The 24,338-nt window shown below is 38.9% G+C and overlaps 1 protein-coding gene across 2 annotated transcripts in view; it reads right to left on the bottom strand.

The window, feature by feature from the left end:
- Nucleotides 1-24,338, bottom strand: part of zc3h7a (zinc finger CCCH-type containing 7A) — a 94,017-nt gene that overhangs the window by 11,438 nt on the left and 58,241 nt on the right. For both annotated transcript variants that reach the window (XM_048551970.2, XM_048551971.2), the window contains exons 12-17: nt 20,183-20,366; nt 17,547-17,708; nt 8,978-9,183; nt 7,982-8,082; nt 5,791-5,972; nt 1,548-1,624 (exon numbers count right to left, since the gene is read on the bottom strand). In XM_048551970.2, the coding sequence (XP_048407927.1) occupies nt 1,548-1,624; nt 5,791-5,972; nt 7,982-8,082; nt 8,978-9,183; nt 17,547-17,708; nt 20,183-20,366 (912 nt within the window). The remainder of the gene's footprint in view (nt 1-1,547; nt 1,625-5,790; nt 5,973-7,981; nt 8,083-8,977; nt 9,184-17,546; nt 17,709-20,182; nt 20,367-24,338) is intronic.

The raw sequence follows: 24,338 nt of genomic DNA, 5'->3' as shown, positions 1-24,338 counted from the left end.
AGTCCTACATCAAAACATTCAGACTTAAATCATGACTGTCACTAACAGAATGTCTGCAATACTCAGCTCACTTCCACTCTACCCCTCCCGAAAATAAAGTGATTTGACAACATGAATGCTGCATAGAAACAGCCGTCTGTGGACATCACACTGGTGCAGGTCACAAAGGTACCAAATTTGACGCTGGAACAAGCATTTGAAAGCTGCATGCTTCCAGACACCAGCTAGATTTCTGAAGCTAAAGGTCTGCAACAATGCAAACAATATCTGGAATTTGTATGTCAGTCTGACTGCAACACGATACCTAACAGTGAAGTACTGGTGGACAACAGTTGATGGTACCTCTGCCTTTTTTTAAATAAGTTACAAAGTATCAGGACCAGAAAGACTGAAATGATGGTCATTCCAACTAGGTAAGTGATACAATAACACTTTACAATGGAGTTACAATATAGAGTAGAGGTCAGTTATCCCAGTTGACTGGACAGCTAGTCTGCAATGCAGTGTGATTCCAACAAAGTGGGTTCAATTCCCACACCAGCTAAAGACTCTCCTTCTCAACCTTTCCCTTTACCTGAGGTGTGGTGACCCTCAGGTTAAAGCACCACCAGGTGTCTATCTCTAATGAATGGGTAGCCCTAAAGCATGCTCCTTCAAATCTGAACTGTGCTGTTCACTCAGCAATTGTTCAGCTTAATTTGTAACGTGCCTTTAATTGGATTTGCACAGAGAATAACTTGGAGCAAAAGCAGAGAAAAAAGTCAGAAAACCTCTTTCGAATGTGAGATGGAATTACGGATTAGGTGATTTGTAAAATAGCTTGAGTTCATAAATGTGGATGCATGATTTTAGAAATGGAAATTGTTAAAAATACAGTTGAAATATCCAGAATAAATTGACACAGAATTCTGTTTGTGTGCAATTATCTCTTTCCTTCTACTCCTAAGTCTCTGTACTGGGTATTCATGCACTATTTACAGAAATATAACAAAACAGGCACACTGCACATACAACATTGTGGCTAACATCAGGTAAATTAGACAAGTGATTTAATCTGTAAATCCCTATTCAAACCTGGCACATGTAGGATTGAATAGATCTGTCCACCACTAGATTTTATTGCTACATTTCATTACAAAAAAACACTTTACTTGTTAATTTTAAAAAACTGTAATGTTACCTGAATCAATTTTCCTGTCAGAATTTACATTTGGAAAATCAATACTCATGTCAATAAATACTCAATAAATTTCAGCACTGTACCAATTTTCTATAAAACGTCTGCTGACCAATAATCCTTCTGCTGCAGTGAAGCTGCAATAAAATTTTCCCTGTACTTAACTGTCACTTAAAATCAGAGAATGCTCTAATCAAACAACTTGCCATTCAGGGGCTATCAGGACACAGGTATCAAAGTGGCTTCCAGAATCTTACCAAGTTCATTAACCAGCAATTGTGAAGAATTGTCAAAGATTGGAACGCATTAATCAAACAGCACACTAGTCAAATCTGAATTATGTATAAAAACATATGTAAATGATGTTTACCTGTCCTGACTGGCTACTAGCTTCCAAATTCTGCCAATACTTTTTTGATTCCTGAGTAATTGCTTCGTGAGAGATATCTGGTGATTAAAAAAAGTTTCAATATTTAAAGACACAAACATGTACAAGACATAAAACATTTTGAGATCTGATTTTTGTATCTGGTTTTAGCTCCATTTCCACGTCTGTCCACTACAGTGTATAGCTCAGTTGGTAGCACTCTTGCCTTGAACCATGAGGTTCCAGCTTCAAGTTCTACTTTTGGGCTTGAGCACAAAAATGCAAACTGACTGTCCGATGCAGTAATGAGGGAGTGCTGCATGTCAGAGGTGCCGAGTTGAAGATATGTTAAATCGGGGCTTTAATATCACCTGCTCGATATAAAAGATTGCGTAGATAATTTCAAACATTAGCAGGGGAGTTAAACCCAGCTTGCTAGGAAATGTTCATCCCTCAATCATTGCTACAACACGACATTATTTGGTCATTTTAGGAGTTTGTTGTGTGAATGCATGTCAAAAGCTCGTCATAGGCAAATAGCACTTTGAGTTATTCGATGGTCATGAAAAGTGCTATACAAATGCAAGTCTTTCTTTGTAAACTTTCTAAAAATGTCTACTATAGCCATATAGTCTAAGATTTTTGAAATAGAAATTTTTTATAACAATCAATGCTATGTATACATTTGTTTATCAAACTTAAGTAGCTCTAGTAAATTTTATTCTGGTAGGGGGATATTTGCTTGTAACAAATTTGCAAACTAGAAATTTTCAGAGTTAACGAATGCCATTCAAACTGTTCTGATCCCAGCTGGTGGTAATACCTGACAGATCAGATTCCAGAATGAAGCCTGACTATTTAAACTCAGGATCTAACAAAAGACACTTACAGGATTATGAAGAAAGCGCTGGCTAAAGTCGGCTGGGAAGAGAAGACTCCGAAATGTCAATGGATGCACAGTGGGAGACATTTAAACAGATAGTTCACAGCACTCAGCAGAAATTTATTCCAGTCAAAAAAGGAAGGACTCAACAAGTAGAATGATTTGCCAGTAATTAACAAAAGTGATCTAGGAGACTATCAATCAAAAACTAAGGCACACCAAGTGGCTAAAACATGTGCTACGCCAGAAGATTAAGATTTTTTAAGGAATTAGAGGAGATGACTAAAATAATTAAGAGGAAGAAAACTGACTATTAGAATTAATTGGCAAGAAATATAAAAACAAAGAAGAGCTTCTATGAGTATCCCAAAGAAACAGGATAGCTAAGGTAAGTGGTGCATGTGACTGGAGAATTAATCCCAGAATACAGGGAAATGGTAGGTAACTTAAAAAAATATTTTTCACCCCTCATAATAGTGGAAGAAGGCACTACAAACATCCCAAGGATAACAGATAAGCAAGGTGCTAATGGAAGGGAAGATCTTCTACCAGTCTTTACCACAAGGGACAAAGTATTTGACAAAGTGATGGGATTGACGGCAGCTATATTGTCAGGATATGATTACCCGCATCCTAAGGACGTAAAGGAAAGTGGCTGCAGAAATAGTGGAGCAATGGTCAAAATATTTCAGAACTCTGAATTTCAGGAGGATTCCAGCAGATTGAAAAACTGCTAATGTAATGCTCATGTTCAAGGAGGGAGGGAGACATAAAGCAGGAAATTATAGACCAGTTAGCCTAAAATCTGTCAGAGAAAATACTAGTCTACCATTAAAGAAGAAATAGCAGGACATTTGGAAAAGCAGAATGCAATCAAACAGAGTCAACATATTTTTGTGAAAAGGAAATCATGCTTGGCTGAGAGAGTTCTTTGAGGATCTAACTAGCAGAGTTCACATAGGGGAACAGGTAGAAGTTGAATATTTAGATTTGATAAGAGGCTACATAAAGGGTTACTGACAAGATGGAAGCTCACAGTAACAGGGGCAGCGTATTAACATGTATCGAGGATTGTTTAACATACAGAAGTCAGAGTCAAGGTTAATGGATCTTTCTCAGGTTTCAAAGACATGGTAGAGAAAAAAATAGAGTGCCACAAGAAACAGGTCCTTCGGTCCGACTCATTCATGCTGACCAGATCATTTCACATTAATCTAGTCCCATTTTCCAGCATTCGGCCCATATCCCTCTAAGCCTTTCCTATTCATATACTCATCCACATTCCTTTTAAATGATGAAATTGTGCCAGCCTCCACCAGCAGCTCATTCCATACACATATCACTCTCTGCATGAAAAAGTTGTCCCTTAGGTATCTTTTAAATCCTACCCCTCTTAACTTAAACCTATGCCTTCTAGTTCTGGGCTCCCCTATCCTGGGGAAAAGATCTTGGCTATTTACCCTATCCACGCCGCTCATGATTTTATGAATTTCAGTAAGGTCACCCCTCAGCCTCTGAAGCTCCATGGAAAATAGCCCCAGCTTATTCAGCATTTCCCTTTAGTTCAAACTCTCCAATCCTAGCAACATCCTTGTAAATCTTTTCAGCACCCTTTCAAGTTCACAACATCCTTGCTATGGCAGAGAGAATGGAATTGAAGGCAGTATTCCAAAAGTGGCCTAACCAATGTCCTATACAGCTGCAACATGACCTCCCAACTTCTAAATTCAATGCACTGACCAATAAATACCTTCTTTACAACCCTGAGATTCTGTATCAAGGAACTATGAACCCGCACCCCAAGGTCTCTTGGATCTGCAACACTGCCCAGGACCTTATCATTAAGTGCAAGCACTGCCCTGATTTGGCCTAAGGATTTGGAGGAGGGGGCAGGGTGAAAATGTACCCATTTCTTGACAGTAAGAAAATGGATGAGAGGGCACTTGTGATGAGGACATAAACAATCTGCAAGGGGATGTAGATAGGTCGAATATGTGGGCAAAATACTTGTTAAGTGGATTTTACTATATGAAAGTGTGAGGTCATGCATTATCATTGGAAGAATCAAGCAGATTGAACGGAGAGAGAACCGAGAAAAGCAAAGAAGAGTGTGATCTCGCTGTTCTTGTACATGAAGCACAAAATGTTAGAATGCAGGTGCAACAAGTAATTATGAATTTTGCCCTTCGTTGCCAGGGGTTGGAAGACTTAAAATAGGAAAGCCATGTTACAACCATAAAGGGTGTTAGTAGGTCACACTTGGAGTGTTGTGAACGGTTTTGCTCTCCATATTTAAGAAATAATATACTAGCAATGTTTAAAAGAGGATAAGTTTAAAAGAGATTCACTAGGCCGATGCCAGGGATGAAGGAAATACTTGACTTACCAAGAATAGCTAAAACAGGTTAGGCCTTTATTCAGTAAGAGATTAGAAGATTGAGGGATGATTTTATTGAAACATACAAGATTCTGAGGTTAGTTGACAAGGTAGATATGGAGAAGTTTTTCCACTAGTGGGGGAATCTCAAACTAAAGGACACACATTTAAAACTGAGATGAAAAGGAATTTCTTCTCCTTTAGGACAATGAATATCTGGAATGGTCTACCCCAGAGAGCCTTGGAGGCTAGATCACAAAGTATTTAAGGAAGAGGTTTGAAGTATCAGGAATTTGAGGGTTATGAGGACCTGACATGAAGCAGAAGTTGAGACCTAGGACAGATTAGTCTTAACCATGTTGAATAGCAAGTCAGTCTTTAGGTGCTGAATGACCTACTCCTATTTCTTATATTCTTATCATAAAGTTTGGTTACCATCATCAGTCACCGAACATACTCACAAGGCTGCCCATGTGCTTTAAACAAAAGATCAGTTCATTACACAAGAAAAGCGGAAAAACCCAAGCTACTCATAAGACAATTTAGAAAAACCTGACAAACAGCAAAAAGGATTACCCCCTCTCCCATCAATGTCCTTAACAGTCACTTTATCCCAGGTGAAGTATCACCTATATCTTTGGAACAGGAAGAGGAAATATCACTTGCTTCATCAGTTTAATAGAAGTCACATCATAAAATCACAGTGGAATGTGTCGTCACCCAACCCAGTGAATACAGACTTGACTGAGAAAAGAAACTTGACAAATTCCAGATTCAGACTGCACACGTCCTGAGGTTAAAAGGGAAAATGAAGTTACTCAGAATGGATGGTGAGCATTTAACATGCTGAGCTAGAGGGTGAATGGACTGGCCCGTTCCTATACCAATTGTGTTGCATCTTCATTTCAGTTAGGGAAGCTCTGTGGAACGCTGAATCAGTAGGCTTCCAATAGGGGGAAAAAACATTCCTGTATTACTGGACCTACGTGTATCACGTTGCATCATCCAGACCTTCAGTTCTATCAAACTGTGTGCATAGAAACATTCATCCTCTCTGTTACAACCAAAGCGAACTTCATGGCGGCAGAGGTCAAGTAGCCTGGTACTGTCAAAACATCGGATTTTCGAACATTTCACCGTTGTCTCTCGAAGGATGTGAACAAGGCACCTATTTAAAATAAAACAAATCACAAATTGAGAATCTGAACAGGAGCCTCGGTATATATTTAGTAATTTTACTGAGAAACTGATGAAAGTAAATCCACTCAACTCAAAAGTTGCTACTGGTTATCAACAATGAGAGTTGTAAGGTCATGTAGATTTATCATAGTTCTTAAAAGTTGGTTGTCCTGTCATCTTTCACATTTTCTGTTTGTACTGGAAAAATGTAACCTAGCTGAAACTACAACAACTGAACCAGTCAGCAATGTGATTTCTGGGCCATCCTTACAGCAGTTTTCTAAGACAGATGAACTCGATCGTTCTCCTAACTGTGGTCAGATGATATGTCTCAGTCAGATTTTTCAAACAAGTTAATACAAAGTCAAGTCACTATAGAAAACAGTAATTGAAAAAGTGTAACTGAAGTTCTATGAAATCAAGCTCCCATTTTTAACCTGCTATTAATGAGACAAAAACATCAAGTTCAAAAAGCTTATATATGCATCTATACACTTCAGACTCTGGACAAAAGGTACATGTTGTAACTCATTTTCCTTGGAAGATCATAAAACTAAAGCCATGCAGGTCCAATATAAAACACAGGAAATGGTAAAAGAGACAATTATAGCATCATAATTAAAATAAATCAATAATTTAAAGAAAAGGGTTGGTGGACCGAGAGTATTGGTGTGAACTAAGGTGGAGAACATAAATGCCTCATAAACTAAATGAAGGGGAAGATGAGAGTCACCACGAACTGAGAAACAAGAGAAGGCAGAAGAAATAATACAGCATGAATTAGGAAGGGAGACTGGACTGTGTAAATTGGGAACATCTGATAGTAGAATGCAAGCTTGAATGTGAAAGATGATATCATTCCTATAAACATGGTGACTCAGAGTTTAGCACCGCTGCCTGACAGCACTACGGACATGGGTTCGATTCCACCCTCGTCTGACTGTATCTGTGTGGAGTTTGCATGTTCTCCCCTGTGTCTGTGTGGATTTCCTATGGGTGCTCCAGTTTCCTCCCACAGTCCAAAGATGTGCAGGTTCAGGTGAATTGGGCATGCTAAACTGCCCCTAGTGTCTAGGCATGTGCAGGCTAGGTGGATTAGTCATGAGAAAGGCAGGGTTACAGGGATGCAAAAGAGAGTGGGTTTTGGTGGGATGCTCTTCAGAGGTCAGTGTGAACTCAATGGCTGAATAGCCTGCTTCCACCCTGTAGGGATTCTATGATCCATGATAAACTGAAGATGCAAGTACTGTCTCCACGCCAGAATACAATTGTACAAACTACTTCAGAATTATTTATCAGAGGTTACGACACAGTACCTATATCCATGGTACAAAAACAGAAATGGTTAGAGAAACTCAGCAGGTCTGCCAGCATCTGGAGAGAAAGCAGAGCCAAAGTTTCAGCTCCAGTGGCTTTTCTTCAGAATTAATTGTAGCTAGGAAAAGCTGAAGTATATACTGAATCTGGAGGTGGTATGGTACATGGCTTTCCATTTCTATAAAGTTGATTTATACCCCATAGAAATTTTAGTGCAATTATTAAAGATTAAGGATGGCTGTACCCTTTAGTATTTTAGTCAATTGCATTGGTTTCTAGCTTTACATACAACAGTATTTAGACCGAGTGGCTTCCACTTTGAGGAACTACTTGCTTAACAGAAACCCAGTGATGATCTGAAAATTTGATAGGCTATAGTTTATATCACAAATAGATGCCTACAGATTCGACAGTCAGTTATTAAAATTAGTTACAGCGGCATTGTTATTCAATTTCAACCATGTATCCCAAATCAGCTGAGTATTTAACACGTTACCAAAAGAAACTATTGGATTTTTGGCAAGATAGGGGTTGAAAGTTATGGGAACAATCATAATTAGATAATCCATGGATGAAGAACACATCAGTCCTCAACAGCAAACACAAAATGCATGAAGTCTTTAAAGTCCAAAAACACAGGTTTGTTCCAGCTCAATTAACTTTTGTACCGTATGTACTTACTTGTTCTGCTCAAATAAATGCTTGGCATCCGGATTGGAACAGTAGGCTTGGTTATCCTTATTGTTTTTGTGTATCATTCTGGGCTTGTTATCAAAACATATCTGAAATCAATTAACGCATGACGGATAGTTCCACAATTAATATCCATGTCAGAACACACCTTGTAGTACACAATTATTTTCAAATTAAAATCTAAACATTAAATACAAAAACAGAATTGAAATATAAAAAGCATGCTGATCGAAACAAAGCTAAACTCAATCACAATATATATTAGTTCGAGAATGGCATTCAACATACTCTGGGATAGTGAATACCACAAATTTACAATCCTTTGAGAGAAACGATTGCTCGTCTCTCTTTTCAATCAGCTAGCCTTATCCTAAAATAATGATAACTGATTCTAGGTTGCCCAATGAGAAAACATCCTATTGACGTTTACAAAGGAGAGTCTATTACATAGCTGTAGCTATAGTAATCTCATTAATTCTATTTGCTGGTCTTGTGCATTTACTATCAAACCCAATGGAGATTTAGGAATGCAGAAGAGGTCACAGGAAAAACCATGAACTATTTGCCAATTATCTACACAGCTCAGTTGTTCAGCTGTTCTGAAGCTTATTTCTCAAACATGCATCCGTCCCATTCAAAAACAATGCTGGAAGATTTCAATGACTCAGGAAGTCAGTGCAATACTTCAGTATGGAGAACTAAAAGGGATGCAAACAAAGATACCAGGCAGAATGGGGAAATAAGAAGCAAAAATAGAAATCAACTGTTTCGACAAACAAAGATCCACAAAAGGATTCATTGCTTTTCCACTCTGCTCAATTAAAAAATGAAAAGCAGCCTCACTGGTTGCCTGAAACAATGTTCACTCCCCTGCGCCAATCCCATAACATCCTTTTCTCCTTTTATGGCTTATTCTTGCACTAATGTGCCACATAAAATAAAATTATAGTGTGATTAATTAAAAATATTGCATATCTAATTTACCTCACAGAGAAACATAAATATGCCATGATGTTCCTGTAGAATTTTGGCTACAGTTAAATTAACCTTCCTGCTACTTCCAAAAGGATCAAACAGCAGTTCACGATTAAATGCTCCTTTGCGTTCTAGGGTCCACACATCTATCTCTTCTTGGCAATATGCAAACGTGCAATGACCAGGGTATCTACATTCTTCTCCTGCAGCAACATCTAAAATGAAACAAAGTAACTTGAACCTTCCATGCACACACTTCAGTTCCCCAAAATTAAAACCATTTGATGTTTTTGCAGTCCAAATGACTTCACAGCTTGAATCCCAAGTATTGAGCAAAATATAAGTGTCCGAGGTGTTTTAAAACGCTGCGAGTAAATACGTATTTCAGTCAAATATAACTCAATTCACAACAGAATATATATTTCACTGCTGCATTTACTGGCTAAAATACCCAGCTTTCACACAGACTAATTGTTGTCTATGATTATCTCGCTATCGGTTTTAGCAAAATATATTAGACTAGATTTTAAAAGATTAAAGGTTTTGAAAGCAGAATTCAAATATGGTACAATACAGAAATATATTTAATCAGAGGTAAAAGTCTATAATTAACTACAAAATATTCTTATTGGTGAAAATTGTACACATCTTGCATGTCCTTATAAAGAGGTTAAAGTCAACTACTTCAAAATTTATTGCTGATTGTCCTAAAAATCTACAGTTTACCAATTTTTAAACTGGTCAAGTGTGAAGGATACCCACTGAAGCATGCCAAAAAAAGCACCTACGCTGATGTTGGGCAAGGTCAAGAACATATATTTAGTTACAAAGGGCTGAACTTTACCTTTTTTTTGGCTAAGTGTCAGCAATGACGAATTTCTTGGAGTGTTTCTCTCTGTGACGCTTGGTTAGATCTCTCACCCTAACTTACCAAACTCACCTCATTAATTACATATACCACCTCCGCAGTGTCACTCTCACCATTCCATTACTTGCTGTTCCTGGAAGAACTCGCTATTCACTGGTTATCCACCAAAAGCCCAGCAACCCTGGCACCTCCACTATCTTCAAAAAGCAGCTAACTGCCCAGATGAAAATTGGCATTTCAAAGCTACCCTGTTTGTTGGCAGACAGTTGTTCCAAAGATTCTGGAGAAGGGAATAATGGTGCTGTGATTGTCCAAAACGGCCCAGCAAATCCTGGTGTATAGGGTGATTCAGAGGGAGGTCATCCTTTTCCTAAAGGACAAGGCACAGGAGGCTACATCACTGAATCCTAGTAGCCTGGTTGCAGATCACACATGGATCAGCACTGAAGCTATGGTCGAAAGGAATGGCCGACAGTGCTGCAAGGTCAATTGCTTTCTCTGCTCTGCCAAGGTAAATGCCCTCGCTGTCTGCTGCCTCACCCACTCACTCTCTCTCTCTCTCTCTCTACTCCTGCACCCATCTCTTACCAAGGCTTATGCTCTGTTACACTCCCTGCTGCATATTACATATTCCCTCACTTGCACCCCCAAAACACAAACACTGCCCACTTACTCGCCTGGGATACTTTAACACCTTTTGACCACTTGCACCTAACAGCCGTGCTAGCCACTACAACCTTGATCCCTCCTTTCTCCTGTTACAGAAGAAAACAACAAGAGGTGTACAAGGTAATGTGAGGCATGGATAGAATCGATAGCCAGAGACTTTTCCCCAGGGCAGGATTGACTGCCACAAGGGGTCATAGTTTTAAGGTGTTAGGAGGAAGGTATAGAGGAGACGTCAGAGGGAGGTTCTTCACCCAGAGAGTTGTGAGTGCATGGAATAGTTTGCCAGTGGTAGTCATGGAAGCGGAGTCATTAGTGACGTTTAAGCGACTGCTGGACATGCACATGGACAACAGTGAATTGAGGGGAATGTAGGTTAGGTTATTTTATTTTTGGATTAGGATTATTTCACGGCACAACATCGTGGGCCGAACGGCCTGTACTGTGCTGTACTTTTCTACGTTCTATGTTCTAACTTATAACTTATAACTTATAACAGGGCAGGAGGAGCCAGGACAGGTTCAGGGATGCTGCCATTGTGCTCCTCACACAGGAGCGAATACCATCCCTTGCAGGAGGCCAGGACCAGTCCTGCAGTAACTTCCATCTCCTGCTGATATAGTATCACTCTTCATTTCACTAAAAGTCTCACATTAACCTCACGATTAGCATTATTCATTGCTCAACTCTTCTAATGATTGGCTGTGATGCTTTCTCTCTCATGTCCTGCCAGCAGCAGCAGGACAACTACAGTTCCAAAAGAGAAGTTGTCAAAAAGCTAAGAAAATAAAATACAGATGGATGGCCAGGCAATGTGTAGCAAGTTTATGGTGTGGGAGCTGGTGGACCCCATTGTGGTTCATAGTGGCCACATTTGTGAGGTTGTTGACTTGCTCACTGAGCTGGCTTGTTTACATTCAGACGTTTCGTCATCATGCTCGGTGACATCATCAGTGGAGCCTCCAATGAAGCGGTGTTATTCTAGTCCACTTGGAATTTATACTGTTTGGTCTGTTACGGTGAGTAGTGTCATTTCTGGTTTTGATCTATATGGGTTTGTATATGGAGTCCAATTCTATGTGTTGATTGCATTATACCTTTAGGAATTTCCATGCGTGTCTCTGTTTGGCTTAGGCTACCATGGTTATCTTGTCCCAGTTAAACTTATGGTCTTCATTGTTTGAGTGTACCAATATTAAGGAGAGTTTGTCATGCCATTTTGCTGCTAGTTGATGCTCACGTATTCTGATGGCTAGTCTCAGTTTCTGTGAGCTGTCTGCTGGAATAGTTTCTTATCCATGTGTCTACTATGCTGTTGTCCTTGTTTTTGTGGTGGATCAGTCTGGTGAGTTTCTCCTGTAGCTTGTGTCTTTTCTTAGTTTTGGTTTTGTGTTGATTGATGGTGATGGCCTGTTCTAGGATTGTAGCCCACTGCAGGTCCGTAGTGTTTACATGCTGTGATTTCTGGCACAAAATTTCCTGTTCGCGTCTGTGGAGTCGATTATGGGCATCATTAATCATTTCTTGTGGCATTCTGTGTCCGTTCTGTTTAGCTATGTTATATGCCTGTGGGTTGTTGAGTGGGTGTTCGCACTTCATGCTGCTGGGCGGTAACTAGTTCCTGAGACATTCATGGAGAAAGTGAAGTTGTTTGCAGTTAGAGCTCAGTCGGTTGGCAAAGGTTTTCCATTGGTGGGCAATTTTTATGCCGTTGGTGTTTTAATTTTGGCAAAGATCTGTAGCTGGGGCTGTGGGTAAAGTTGTTGACTTGTTCGCTGAGCTGGCTTAGAGTAGAATAACACCGCTTCATCGGAGGGTCCACTGATGATGTCACCTAGTATGGTGAAAAAACGTCTGAAAAAAAAGACAGCTCAGTGAGAAAGTCAACAAACTCACCCACAACCCAAGCTAGAGATCTTTGCCAAACCATTTGTGGCAAGTTGGTTGTTTGACAAACTCCAGCTCAGAACAGATGAGCTGGAGTCTGAGTTTTGAACACTGCAACACATCAGAGAGGGGGATGAGTTACCTGGGCGCCATGATTCAGGAGGCAGTCTCACCCTTAGATTAACTACCTCAAATTCAATCAACGGTAAAGGACAAGATATTGTGTTTACAAGTGACGCTGGTAAGGGGTCCTGGAGATCATGCTGAAGGAGCCTCAGCCCTTGAGACTTTTGTCCCCTGTGTGATTGAGAGCAGAGACTGTAGGGAGGATGAGGAAACTGACCATAGCGGCATGGTGCAGTGAGCCATTCCAGAGGGGGCAAGAGAAGAGAAATGTGGTTGATCGGGGATAGTATAGTCAAGGGAAATAGACACTGTTCTCTGTGGCCAGGATCAATAGTTTTGAAGGCTGTGTTGCCTGCCTGGTGCCTAGGTTCAGGATATTTCATCTGGTTTACAGAGGAACTTGGAGGGAAGGGACAGATCCAATTGTCACGATCCACGTAGGTAAGCAGAAAGAGGTTCTGCTGAGGAACTATGAGCAGCTAGCAGCTAAATTATAAAGCAGAATCAAAAAAGTAATAATCTCTGGATTACTGCCTGAGCCACGGGCAAATTGGCATCGAGTCAACATGATTAAAGAGGTGAGCGCGTGGCTCAAAGATTGGTGAGGGAAAAACATACACGGAGATACAGTTCACAGAGAAATATTGATAGGTTAAGTAAGTGAACAAAACATGTGTGGTAAAAGGCAAAACTGGTCAGTTTGAAAGGGTAAACTAAAGAACAGAATATTATTTAAATGGAGAAAATATGCAGAAAGCTGCATATCAAAAGGAACTTGAGAGTATTTGTATAAGAAACTCTGAAATCAGCATACAGATACAGCAGGTAATCAGGAAGGCTAATGGAATGTTGGCCCTTATTTCAAGGATGTTGAACTGTAAGAGTAGGGAAGTTTAACTGCAACTGTATAAAGTGCTAGGGAGACCACATCTGGATTACTGTGAGCAGTTTTGTTCCCTTAATCAAAGAAAGATATAGTTTCTTTGGAGACAGTTCATAGGAACCTCACTAGGGTGACCCATGGTATGGAGGAATTGTTTTATGAATACTAAACAGGTTGGGATCCTACTCACCAGAGCTTAAAAGAATGAGAGATTATCTCGTTGAAGCATATAGGGTTCTTCAAGGGCTTGACAGGGTAAATGCTAAGTGGATGTCTCCCCTTATGTGAGAGTCTAGGACCAGAGGGCACAGTGTCAAAATGAAAGAGTGCCAATTTAAACCTGAGATGAGGAGGAGGAATTTTTTTTTCTCAGAGGGTTGAGTGTCTTTGGAACTCCTTGCCACGGAAAGCTGTGGGGCAGAGTCCTGCATACATTTAGAGCTGAGAAAGATAGATTCTCGATCAGTAAGGAAATCAAGGGTTAAAGGAGCAGGAAAACAGATGTGAGGAATGTTGGATGGTCCTACTGAATAGCGGAACAGGCTGAAGGTAGCTGAACGGCCTGTTCCTATTTCTTATGATCTTAGGACTGCCAGAGACCAGGCAGGAGAGCATTTTGTGGAGTCATCAATCAGGGACTTCGTCAGAAATACACAAGAAGGGACAGGAACAGCAGGCAGGGATGCGGGAGACAATGGCTCTTATAGTCCAGAGGATGCCTCAAGCACAATTTTCCTGCCTGTCAAATGGACAAGTTGACAGTACCATGGAGGGCCAAGTCCAGCACCCTCAGGGTCTTTCGGATAGGTGCACAGGCCTGCACCCCATCACCCTAGCAATTAGTCATCATGGCATGGCAACTGAGGGAGGGAGAACCTTGTACCTACTCTGGGTATCTCTTCCTCACAAGAGATAGGGCGGTCAGGGAGGCATCCAGCCAGAGGAGGAACCACACAGAGGCCCCTCAGAACACTCCAAAGGCAACCAGGCCCTCAGCTCCACCCTGTATGCTCCCCTTCTGACCCGTGGAAGTTAAAGCAGAGGAGGATCCACTTGCCTCCAGCAAGAAGATCCCCCAAAGCCAAGGTGCTCCTGACCTCTCCCAAATAAACCTGTTCTGTATCTATGCTTTATTGTATCCCCCAGTCCTTAGTTGTGATGTGATGGACTGACTGTGGCTCATCCACTTAGGCAACTCCAGCCCATCTCCTTGGCTGGCTGTACTCCCCTACCACACACCCGGCGGTGCCATGCATTGTGCTTGAGATGCTGTCATGTGATCATCAATATGGAGGCCCTTTGCAGCCAGTGGCCAGCTGAGGTCGCTAAGTACTCACGCTGACTGCGGTGTGGTGTACTCTTAACATCTGGTTTGCTCACGACGGACGTTATGACAGAAAGGAGCACATTAGTGAAATGTGAACTACAGTTAATAAGGTTGTTAACAAGCTATAATCCCTGTTAATAGGCAACTAGCTGCTGCCATGACAGAGTCTCATCCCAATACCCAGAAACTAGTTAAAAGATGCAGTTAAGTTGTTTCAATGTCAAGATATTCCTCATTGGATTGTCTCAAAATATTGCACTGGCCCCCATAAGATTTTGCCTATGGTCTCTTCAATGCAGATAGAAGTGTATCACATGGATATGAAGAAAAACAGTCACACAAACAAAACTAAATGAACAATTAGGAAAAGTGACCAGAGTGATAGACAAACAGGTAGGTTTTACGGAGGCTTGTTACAGATTGAGCTGAAGAGGGAGAAAAGCAGATGTTTACTAAGAAAATTCCATAGAATGATACCCAGGCACATGATAGAATGGCTACCAAATGGATAGAATCACGACACAATGGCAATGTCATAGACTCTTCTTGTCATAGCCATTATCTGCAGAATAATCAATGCCATGGAGTCTATCATCTCAAAGATGAGAGCAGTCTAAGTGTAAGCAGTCTACGGGCCCTCCATATGATCAAACAGCATCACAAAACGTGACTGCGCTAAGTTCAGAATTTGTTCTGAATTATTCAAAACTGCTGTAGCTGCAATTTAAAATTTATAAGAAATGAAATAAAACAATAAAGAATACCGACAATCAAACATCACATTCTGCTTCTCTTGTCTGCAGTATTATGAGTACTACTTCCTACCTAGATGTTTAATTCTTTATACTCAGTCACCAACATCTGCTGAACCAGCTTCCAGCTGCCCCAACACAGATTAGACATTGGAAAGCATCTATATAACCCACAATAAATTCTCCAGGCTTTTCAGACTCATCAAGCACCATGCTCAATATCATCAGTATCCCCTTTGCTAAAGAATACTAACAAACTATGATCATTAGTAGATCCCACATGAATTATAATGTATTCAAGCAATGTGCTAATTATAAGTAATTATTGCCACTTGGTAAAATAAGCTGTTCAACAGCTGTGGAGTGAAAAACGCCTATGAGGTTGGTCCCAGAACAGAAGAGAATAAAACTGATAATCGCGTCTTATTGCAGGGTGGCTAGATAGGTTAAGCAATTTTTGTGTTTCTGCAGTTCCTATTTGGATTAAGTTCGGCCAGAAAGTTTAATCAGCTGCAAAGTACTCCACACCATGTAGAAAGGTAATCAAACTGGCAGAGCTCAATCCATCCCACCAGAAGTACATAATATTTGAATGTTCATATTGCATTGAAGCCAGCCAAAAATCCACAGTACAGAACATTCAACATTAAAATACAAATGGATAAAAGAATATTCACAAGTCTACTACTGGCACTACACAGGGTGCAATGATTATCTCCAACGAGAGAATGTATAACCAGCTGCACATGACATTTGAATGGCAATGCCTTATTAACATCACTGGGTTACACATCAACATCTCAATGATCTGCATTAGTGCAAAAGTCAACTCGACCAAATAAATGTTGTAGCTACTAGAATTAATCAGAGGTTAAATACTGAAAGCTCTGTGTCCTCAAACTGTATCCATCACTTACAAAAGACATATCAGGTGTGTGATAGAATACTCCACGCTTGCTTAGAAAGGTGCAATGACATCATCATCTAATAAACTAAACATCCAATCCCTCCACTGCCATGAGCAAACTCAGGCTACAATATGCACCACCTACAGGATACACTTCAGGAAACTAAAAACAATTGTTCTGCCAATGATATTGAGCATAGTGGTGGCTGGTAAAACAAAAAGCCGGAAGAATTTGTAGAAGGGTACACAAATGTTTTCCCATACCTAATTTGTGTCAAGAAATCACATGATACCAGGTTATATTCTCACAGGTTTATTTGACAACACAAGTTTTTGAAGTCTCAGTCCTTCTAAAACCTGAAGAAGGAATGAGGCTCCGAAAGCTTGTGTTGTCAAATAAACCTGTCGGAATATAACCTGATGTTCTGTGATTTCTGACCTTGTCCACACCAATCCAACAGCGGCACCTCTGTATCATAATTTGTGTCAAAGCAGCTGATGATGACATCTCAATATAAAAGGGAAAAAATCTAGGTAAATGAATATATGCTCAGACAGCAAATAAATGCAGGCAGAAGTAATAGTTGAAGCAATGTCTCCCAAATCTAGAATACCAAAAGTGGCAAAGGCCATTCATGAGCATAAATAACTGTTCCTACATTGTTGTTTCTGTGAGGTCAGAATCCTAGAAATCCTCGACTTCGTGGCATTGTGGATGCACCTTCACCATATAAACAGCAGAGGTTTAAAACAGAAGACCCAACACTATTTTCTCAAAAGCAACTGGGAATAGGAAGACAATACTAACCTTGCCAACAACACTAAAATTAATTTTAAAAACCCTTCTGCAAGATTGCTGTATTTCCTGCTTTGCTTAGAAGGGAAATTACAACATGCACAAAAAAAAGTGTAATTCTTACTAATATAGCTACTGTACTCATTTAGTCCTGAATAATATTTCAAAAGCATGAGACAGTCAACACATAATTAATATTATATTAAACTTACAATGCACAAAAACCCCCAGGGAAGTACTAACAATCCCTCTATTGCGTAAAGTGAACATTTCTTTGACATGTAAACTAAATGTGCCAGGAGCTGAACAGTAATCTTCCCAAATTTGTGTAGGATATTCTTTCCCTTCCTCCCTCTGATGCCTTACCTTTACATATGTAATAAGGACCCACATACTGATTCTTTGTTGGTCTGGGTCGTATCTTCTTCCAGGATCTACCATCAGGGTTCTTCAATCGACCAATTAAAATATCCTTTGTACACTTATGTTCTACATCTCTGTTGTAGGTGTATGTAAATCCTTTGGAATCTAGAAACAGTGCATGATAAATAAATTCCTTAAAACTGCATTATGACATGGTCAATTCAGTTACTTATTCTAAGTTTGCAGAAACCACTATCTGTATTGACGGACAGCTCCAAAGCAACCAGTTTCACTTTAAAACTTCACTTTCAAAAGTTAACATCCTTACTTAGTTCAAGCTTGAAAAATAATGTTTGAGCTCATGCAATTCTCAGTGGTTGGGGGAAAAACTATATAGTCCAATGATTACTAAATTATATCATCTGCTGACAAATGGAGAATTACGGTATAGGTCTGTGTGCAAGGTCGTGTGATATAAGGTGTGTAATCTATCATTACGTGTCATTTATTTTAAGAGCTTGGATTTTGAACCATTACAACATGGGTTTGGGATGTGCATAACGAAGAGATCTAATGACTAACTTGGAAGTATTTGTGTAGCTTTGGTGATTTATTTTCAAACACTATTAGAAAGATAATTTCTGGATAGCAATGTGTTTTTTACATTGGGAGAGTCTTGGGCTTAGGGAAAATGCTCAGTCTGGAAACAGGCTTTTCAATTTGGCAGTTTTGCAGAAATCTAGGCTGGAACTGGATGGGCAAAACTGTTGCTCCTGAGAAAGTTTAAGACTGTTAAGAGAAAGTTACGACAGTGCAAGGATTTTAGTTTAAAATTCCAATGCAGATGTGTTTCATTAAAATGCTTAAAGGGTTATCTGAAGCTGAGAAAGTCTAAACTCAGTTGTAGGAAGACTTCTTTTTGAAGTTCTCAGATCCTCAAGGTGGAACATTGAAGCCACCATTAAACTAAGCCTTACCGATGTGAAATAGACCAGAATTTTCTTGGTATGCATTCTGCAAATGAGTGTTTTTGGTTTCTTTCAATTTATCTTCATTTCTTTCACAAACTAAACTTCTGTTCATTGTTAAAACTGAATTTGAGGTATTTCAAGTTTGTGTTTCAGTGACAGGTCACCTTATTAAAACAAACAAAACAACAAACAACGTATGAATTAGCAGGCCATATTTTAGTATGGGATCTGAGTTGCCCAGTGGTAACACCAGCTAGGATCATCACAGTAGACATAAATGTGCACATGCTGTGCATCAGTGACTGAAAACAGTATAATTATTAAATGTGTTTGAACTTTCTTTCCTAGCAGATTATAGGCTTAATTTTGAGTTCACCTTTCAAATTTGAATTGTAGCTTTCAATATTTCTGTTATCGATTTACAATCAACACGTTTGCAACAAGACCTCCAATTAATTACTTTCTAAAAGAAAAATTCAGTTTCTAACTCTCCTATGTTTCTATTCATCCGATATAGCATTGCATCAGCAATGAGGTGATGGGACTGGCAAGGTTTTAATACCAAACAGCCTCAATATTCACTGGAAGGCAGTGAGCTGCAACTCTTCATTGTTCCTAAGAAACTAATTCACATGTTGCTGCGACTATTTAAAGAAAGGAATATCACACCACACTAATTGGGTTTGATCCAAAAGTTACCTTTTGAGTAACTACAATCACTATAACTGAAAATGCATTTTTAAGATAGATTTCTGAACAGTTTTGAACAAAACAATGCTTGACACTGGCACAAGTGAATGATTAATTTTCCAAAGATCAACTAATCTGAACTGGGATACATAGAACAATATTTTTTGCCATGAGGTAATTTTATTTTAAGGAGTAAATATTATTCATGACAAACAATCACAATGCTGAACATTGGACAAGGAATGTTGCTAGGATGCAAATCCGTGGAACAGTGATAATGAAGTCTAAGTTATGCACCATTTTAAATCAAACACACTTTTTCTTAGATAGGATGATATAATTTGCTTGATGCCATGACATCTTTTCCCATGATCTAGCTAATTTTAAAAAAAGCACAAATACAAAGACAATAGAGCAAGTTGTCTGCTAATCCTCACTTGGAGCAGGACCAAAACACAAAATCTTTGTGAAGTACTTGGTTCTTCATGTACAACAATAGCTGTAATGAAACGGATTGCTTATGGTCACGATTTCGTACTTTTCAATTCTGCCATTAGGTCACATCTGAAAGCATCACTTCAGTGGAAGAAGAGCAGCTCAATTTTGTTTGTTAGCTACACCTGGAGCTTTACTATTATGACCATCTTCGCTACTCAAAATACATAGTATGTTAAACCAATGGTACTTATCTAGAATATGAAATTATTAATACCAAATTAAATTTCAGAAATACAAAAGAGAAGCATGAACAGCTCCATTGTTTCCAGAGAGATATTTTTCAATTGAATCCAATGAAGATTCACAGTTGAACGTATTGGTTCTTATGAAATGTAAGTCTGCTGGTGGAATAATTACATTACACAGTCCATTCTTCAAGTATAAGTGGAGGTGCATGAACAGATAAATACTGCATTTACAGTATTGGTCATTTCATTAGATGAAAATTCGAAGAACATAACCAAATTATTTTTTTCTCACCTATTTTAAAGCACGAAGGACAGGCCTGCTTAAATTCATGCGTGTCCGACAGCGGATTTCTACCTAGTGTTTGTGTGGATAATTCATTTGCTCCCATTTCTGATCCTCTTGAAAAGCCACTTCCATTTTGACCTATAACTCCTATATTTCTGTTACTACTGAACAGACTGCTTGTACTATTTAGCTGTAGAAAAAATAGATACAGAAAATGTATACTAAGTATTTTTACGGGTACTGAAAATTGCAAAGTAGAAAAATCATTTTAATACCATAATCTGAATCAACCTTGAAATGTGACATATATTTGACATTGCCAGTGTGTGGACCTTCCGCAGCCAAGTGAATTAAGAAGCACAATTATATATTTTTAATTATAAATTAGAAACAAAAAAAAACTTAATTTTTGGAGCTTTTTAAAAAGAAAACAGAAACATGCTTGGTGAAATAGATAAACTTTAAAAGCTAGAATTTGAAATATAATTTAACTTTTAAAAACTCAAAAGAAATTTTCAAAATAGTATGACTGAATTGTAAGTAGATGTAATTTGTATAAACAACATAACAATGATGCAACTTTCCTTTACAATTCCAGTCTAATTATTCATTATTCTGCTGAACAGGGATAATCTCAATTAAAGGTGGGGCTTATAGAGTGTCAGGATAGTATAGCCGATAATGTAAAGATGTGGTTATTGAAAGAACTGATCAACAATCTTGCAGATCTTTATTTTAGCCATAAAGTAGTAACTAGATTTAACTTCACCATGAATATCCATGATCTTTTATAAGAAATGAATGGCCTGTTTATTTTTACAATGCACACAGTTTCCTCACCTCCTTGCCTACTTAACACTTAAACATATTGTAAAGGTTCTCAGAAAATAAGCACGGTGGTAATATAGAATGTACTTTGATTTAAATAACATTGCACAAATGTGACTAAGTTGAACGCTTTTCGTGTGATTTGCATTCTGATGTTTCTAATGAGTGTTTAACAATTCTTATCGGGAAATACTGGAAAACCACTAAACACAATTATAAGTTTCACATAATATTCCACCAAACAAACTTCATCAGAATCATTAACACCAGAAAATACAGTTCTACATTCTATTTAAAAACAAATGAAATACAGGATTACTTTTGTTATACTTTTTCTTTCTGAATGAGTACTTTGTTAGATAATGAAACATAAAATCATTATTAGAGCAAAGAAAACAGGATATTTGCAGTACTACCACCAATACATGCTAAGATTTAACTTCCCTCATTTGAAAAGTACATTATTGCAATCCCTTCCCCAATCTATCTTTTCTGGGCATTTTGTGGGCATCACTATATTTCTTACTTATTTGATGAATCCAAAATTGAAGTTCCACATTGAAATTGGTAAACTCAACTTAGAGGGAAAGGCTGAGCTCAAAGGAAATATCAACAAAAAAAAATGACCAAACTTTTTCTTCTGAGGTAAAACTTTTTTTTTGGTTCCCACTTTCTTTTCTGGCTATTTAAACCCACCAACAACTCATTTTCCAATAAATATTGATTCCTCGCTGCAGCAAGGTTCTGCAAGCAATGTGTATGCTTTGTCAATATGCTGTTCCATTGTAGGGACATCATAATCAACCTAATCCCAAGATCAAAGGCATTGTCTTTTATCAACAACAGCAAAACAGTGTGGATGCTGAAGATTTGAAATAAAAATACTCAATCATTAAGAAAAGTAACACGGGATGCTAAATGTTAGATCTGTCCCTCTCTGCGTGGGGTTTGCCAAACTTTCTCTTGCACTATTTTTACTGCAAGGTTCTCCTTCGCAGGCTATCAGCTAAAAAGAACCCCAGTCAACATCTTCTCAATTGGGTATTCTTGCTGCCCTCCATCACCCAGCAAGTCTGTGCACAACCTGACTCCCATGGCATTCTTGGTCACCTCATCATCTTAGCCATCTTCACTCTGTGATTCTTTTCCTCGTCCCATTATTTATTTTGCACGTCAAGATATATTCCACCCTGGCTTCCCACACCCAAGTCTTAAATTTCCTTATGTTCCAGAGACCATTCAAAAATTTTCTCGCAATCTCGCCTTCCATGCTTTTCAACCGTATCAACTCTTTAAAGTTTGTCTGCCAGGTGCTTCTGCTGTCCCAACCTGCATGATTAAGACCCCAGTCTTCTACATTTCATTTGTGTGTACTGGCCTTTTAATTTTTGTTCTATTACCAAGGTTGTCCCACCTTCATTCTTTTCAATTCCCCTGTATTAGCAGCAGCACATTCGGTGACTGCTATAAATGGACATAATATTTGCTGAGCCAGTTACTGACCCAACTGCATAGCAAGACAGCAAGAATTCAGTGAACTTGCTCGCAGCAATGTGACAGGAGATCTCATGAATAAACTAAATTTACGCAATTATTGAAGGCACTTCAACAAACATGGTATGAAATTAAAAGAAATTTGCACCAATAAAGTTAATCTTGTATGCTGCAGCTCATGGACATGATATTTTCAAAGTCTTGTCATTTTCATCTTTTGCATTGTATGCCTCTCTCATTTTTCATTACTGTCTCCTTCTCAGCCTCTCTTTTCAGGCAATTTTTTCCTGGTCTATCTCCTCGCTTCTGTATGCCTCATTCCTTTCTCCTCTCAAATTTGCACTCATCCACGTTCTTCTCTCTCTATTACTGTGCATGCCTCTCATACACTTTCCTTTTCCTTCTCTGCATGTCTGTCTCCTTCTTTCTCGCATGTCTCACACAGTGTTCTTTTCTCGCCTGTAACCTACCAAAGAGATGAGAAGGCAGATTTGAGGCTGCAAATTTCTGATAGCTGCAAAGGAAGAGAAAAGAAATTGTATTTATATAGCGCCTCTCACGTCCTTGGGACGCGTCAAAGCGTATCGTCAAATTGTAGACCTCTGTGGCACTGGAAGTGCCCACTCATTGAACAGAAATTTATTTAGTCCCATTTCCCTGCCTTTGGTCCTTTATTGTAGTGTACTCATTTTAAAAACATGTTAAAAACTATGATGGATTTTGTATATATTGTTGATATATGCCATACCCTAAAAGTCAAGTGCATAAAAATAATTCCTCCCAATCCATTTTGTTTTAGGAACCTGGAGCAAAATAATCTTCTGTTTACAGTTTCTAGTGACCAGAGGCAGGAATGTCTGGTTGGTCAACTGAAAGCCTTCAGTGGCCTGGACACGATATGCAGTAGTAATAACAATGAAAATATGTAGCCCTTGACAGGGTGGTGGTGAATTGCCTTTTTCAACTGCAGTCCATAATGCTTGTTTCACCACCTCAAAGCTTAAAGTTAAAGTTAACGATAAAAACCTTTCAACTGCCTGCTTTTTTCTACCTGTGAGAATACTTCAATGTGACTGACTACTTAGCTATGCTTGTACACTTTGATGCAGCACATCATTTGTATTGACGCCAGAGACAAACTGCAAGTAGGAAAGAGGAGGTCCACAGAGATCGCTGGATCTTTGTTGGGAGGTTTCTTTGAGATTAAAGATGTGCTGCTGCTTTATTGTTGGCTGCAAAGCCTATGACAATACAGTTCCTTCTGCATTCATTACAACGGCAAATTTGCCTCTCTCTTCATAATTAAAGATTCATTACTGTTGCTGTCACTCTTAAGTGAATACCTTCTGCACCCTGATCTTTAAGTAGGGGCATATCTGGAAAATATTCTACAAATGACTTTGCCGATGGTTTGTATTAGCTTGCCATTAGTTCTCTGCTTTTGCACTCTATTATGCAGCTCTATCTATGAAGCCAATGATCACTTAATTTAAAAAAAATCTGTTCTCCCACTTTATGACCACAGTTCCCAGTTTTTTAGTTCCTCTGTGCATTAAGTTTTTAAACATTTAGGGTATGTTTTTTCTCCTTATTCTTCCACAAGACGTCATAATTATTGCACATTAAATAACCAAAACCAATGGAAATTCAATCTGTCTGTCTGGATGTGAGTTTGCTTGCTGAGCTGGAAGGTTAGTTTTCAGACATTTCGTCACCATTCTAGGTAACATCATCAGTGAGCCTCCGACGAAGCGCTGGTGTTATGTCCCGCTTTCTATTTATCTGGTTAGGTTTCCTTGGGTTGGTGATGTCATTTCCTGTTCTTTTTCTCAGAGGATGG

Source organism: Stegostoma tigrinum, chromosome 23 (genome assembly GCF_030684315.1).
Source record: "Stegostoma tigrinum isolate sSteTig4 chromosome 23, sSteTig4.hap1, whole genome shotgun sequence".
Classification (NCBI taxonomy): Eukaryota; Metazoa; Chordata; class Chondrichthyes; order Orectolobiformes; family Stegostomatidae; genus Stegostoma; species Stegostoma tigrinum.
This window is presented reverse-complemented; position numbering and strand designations above follow the sequence as displayed.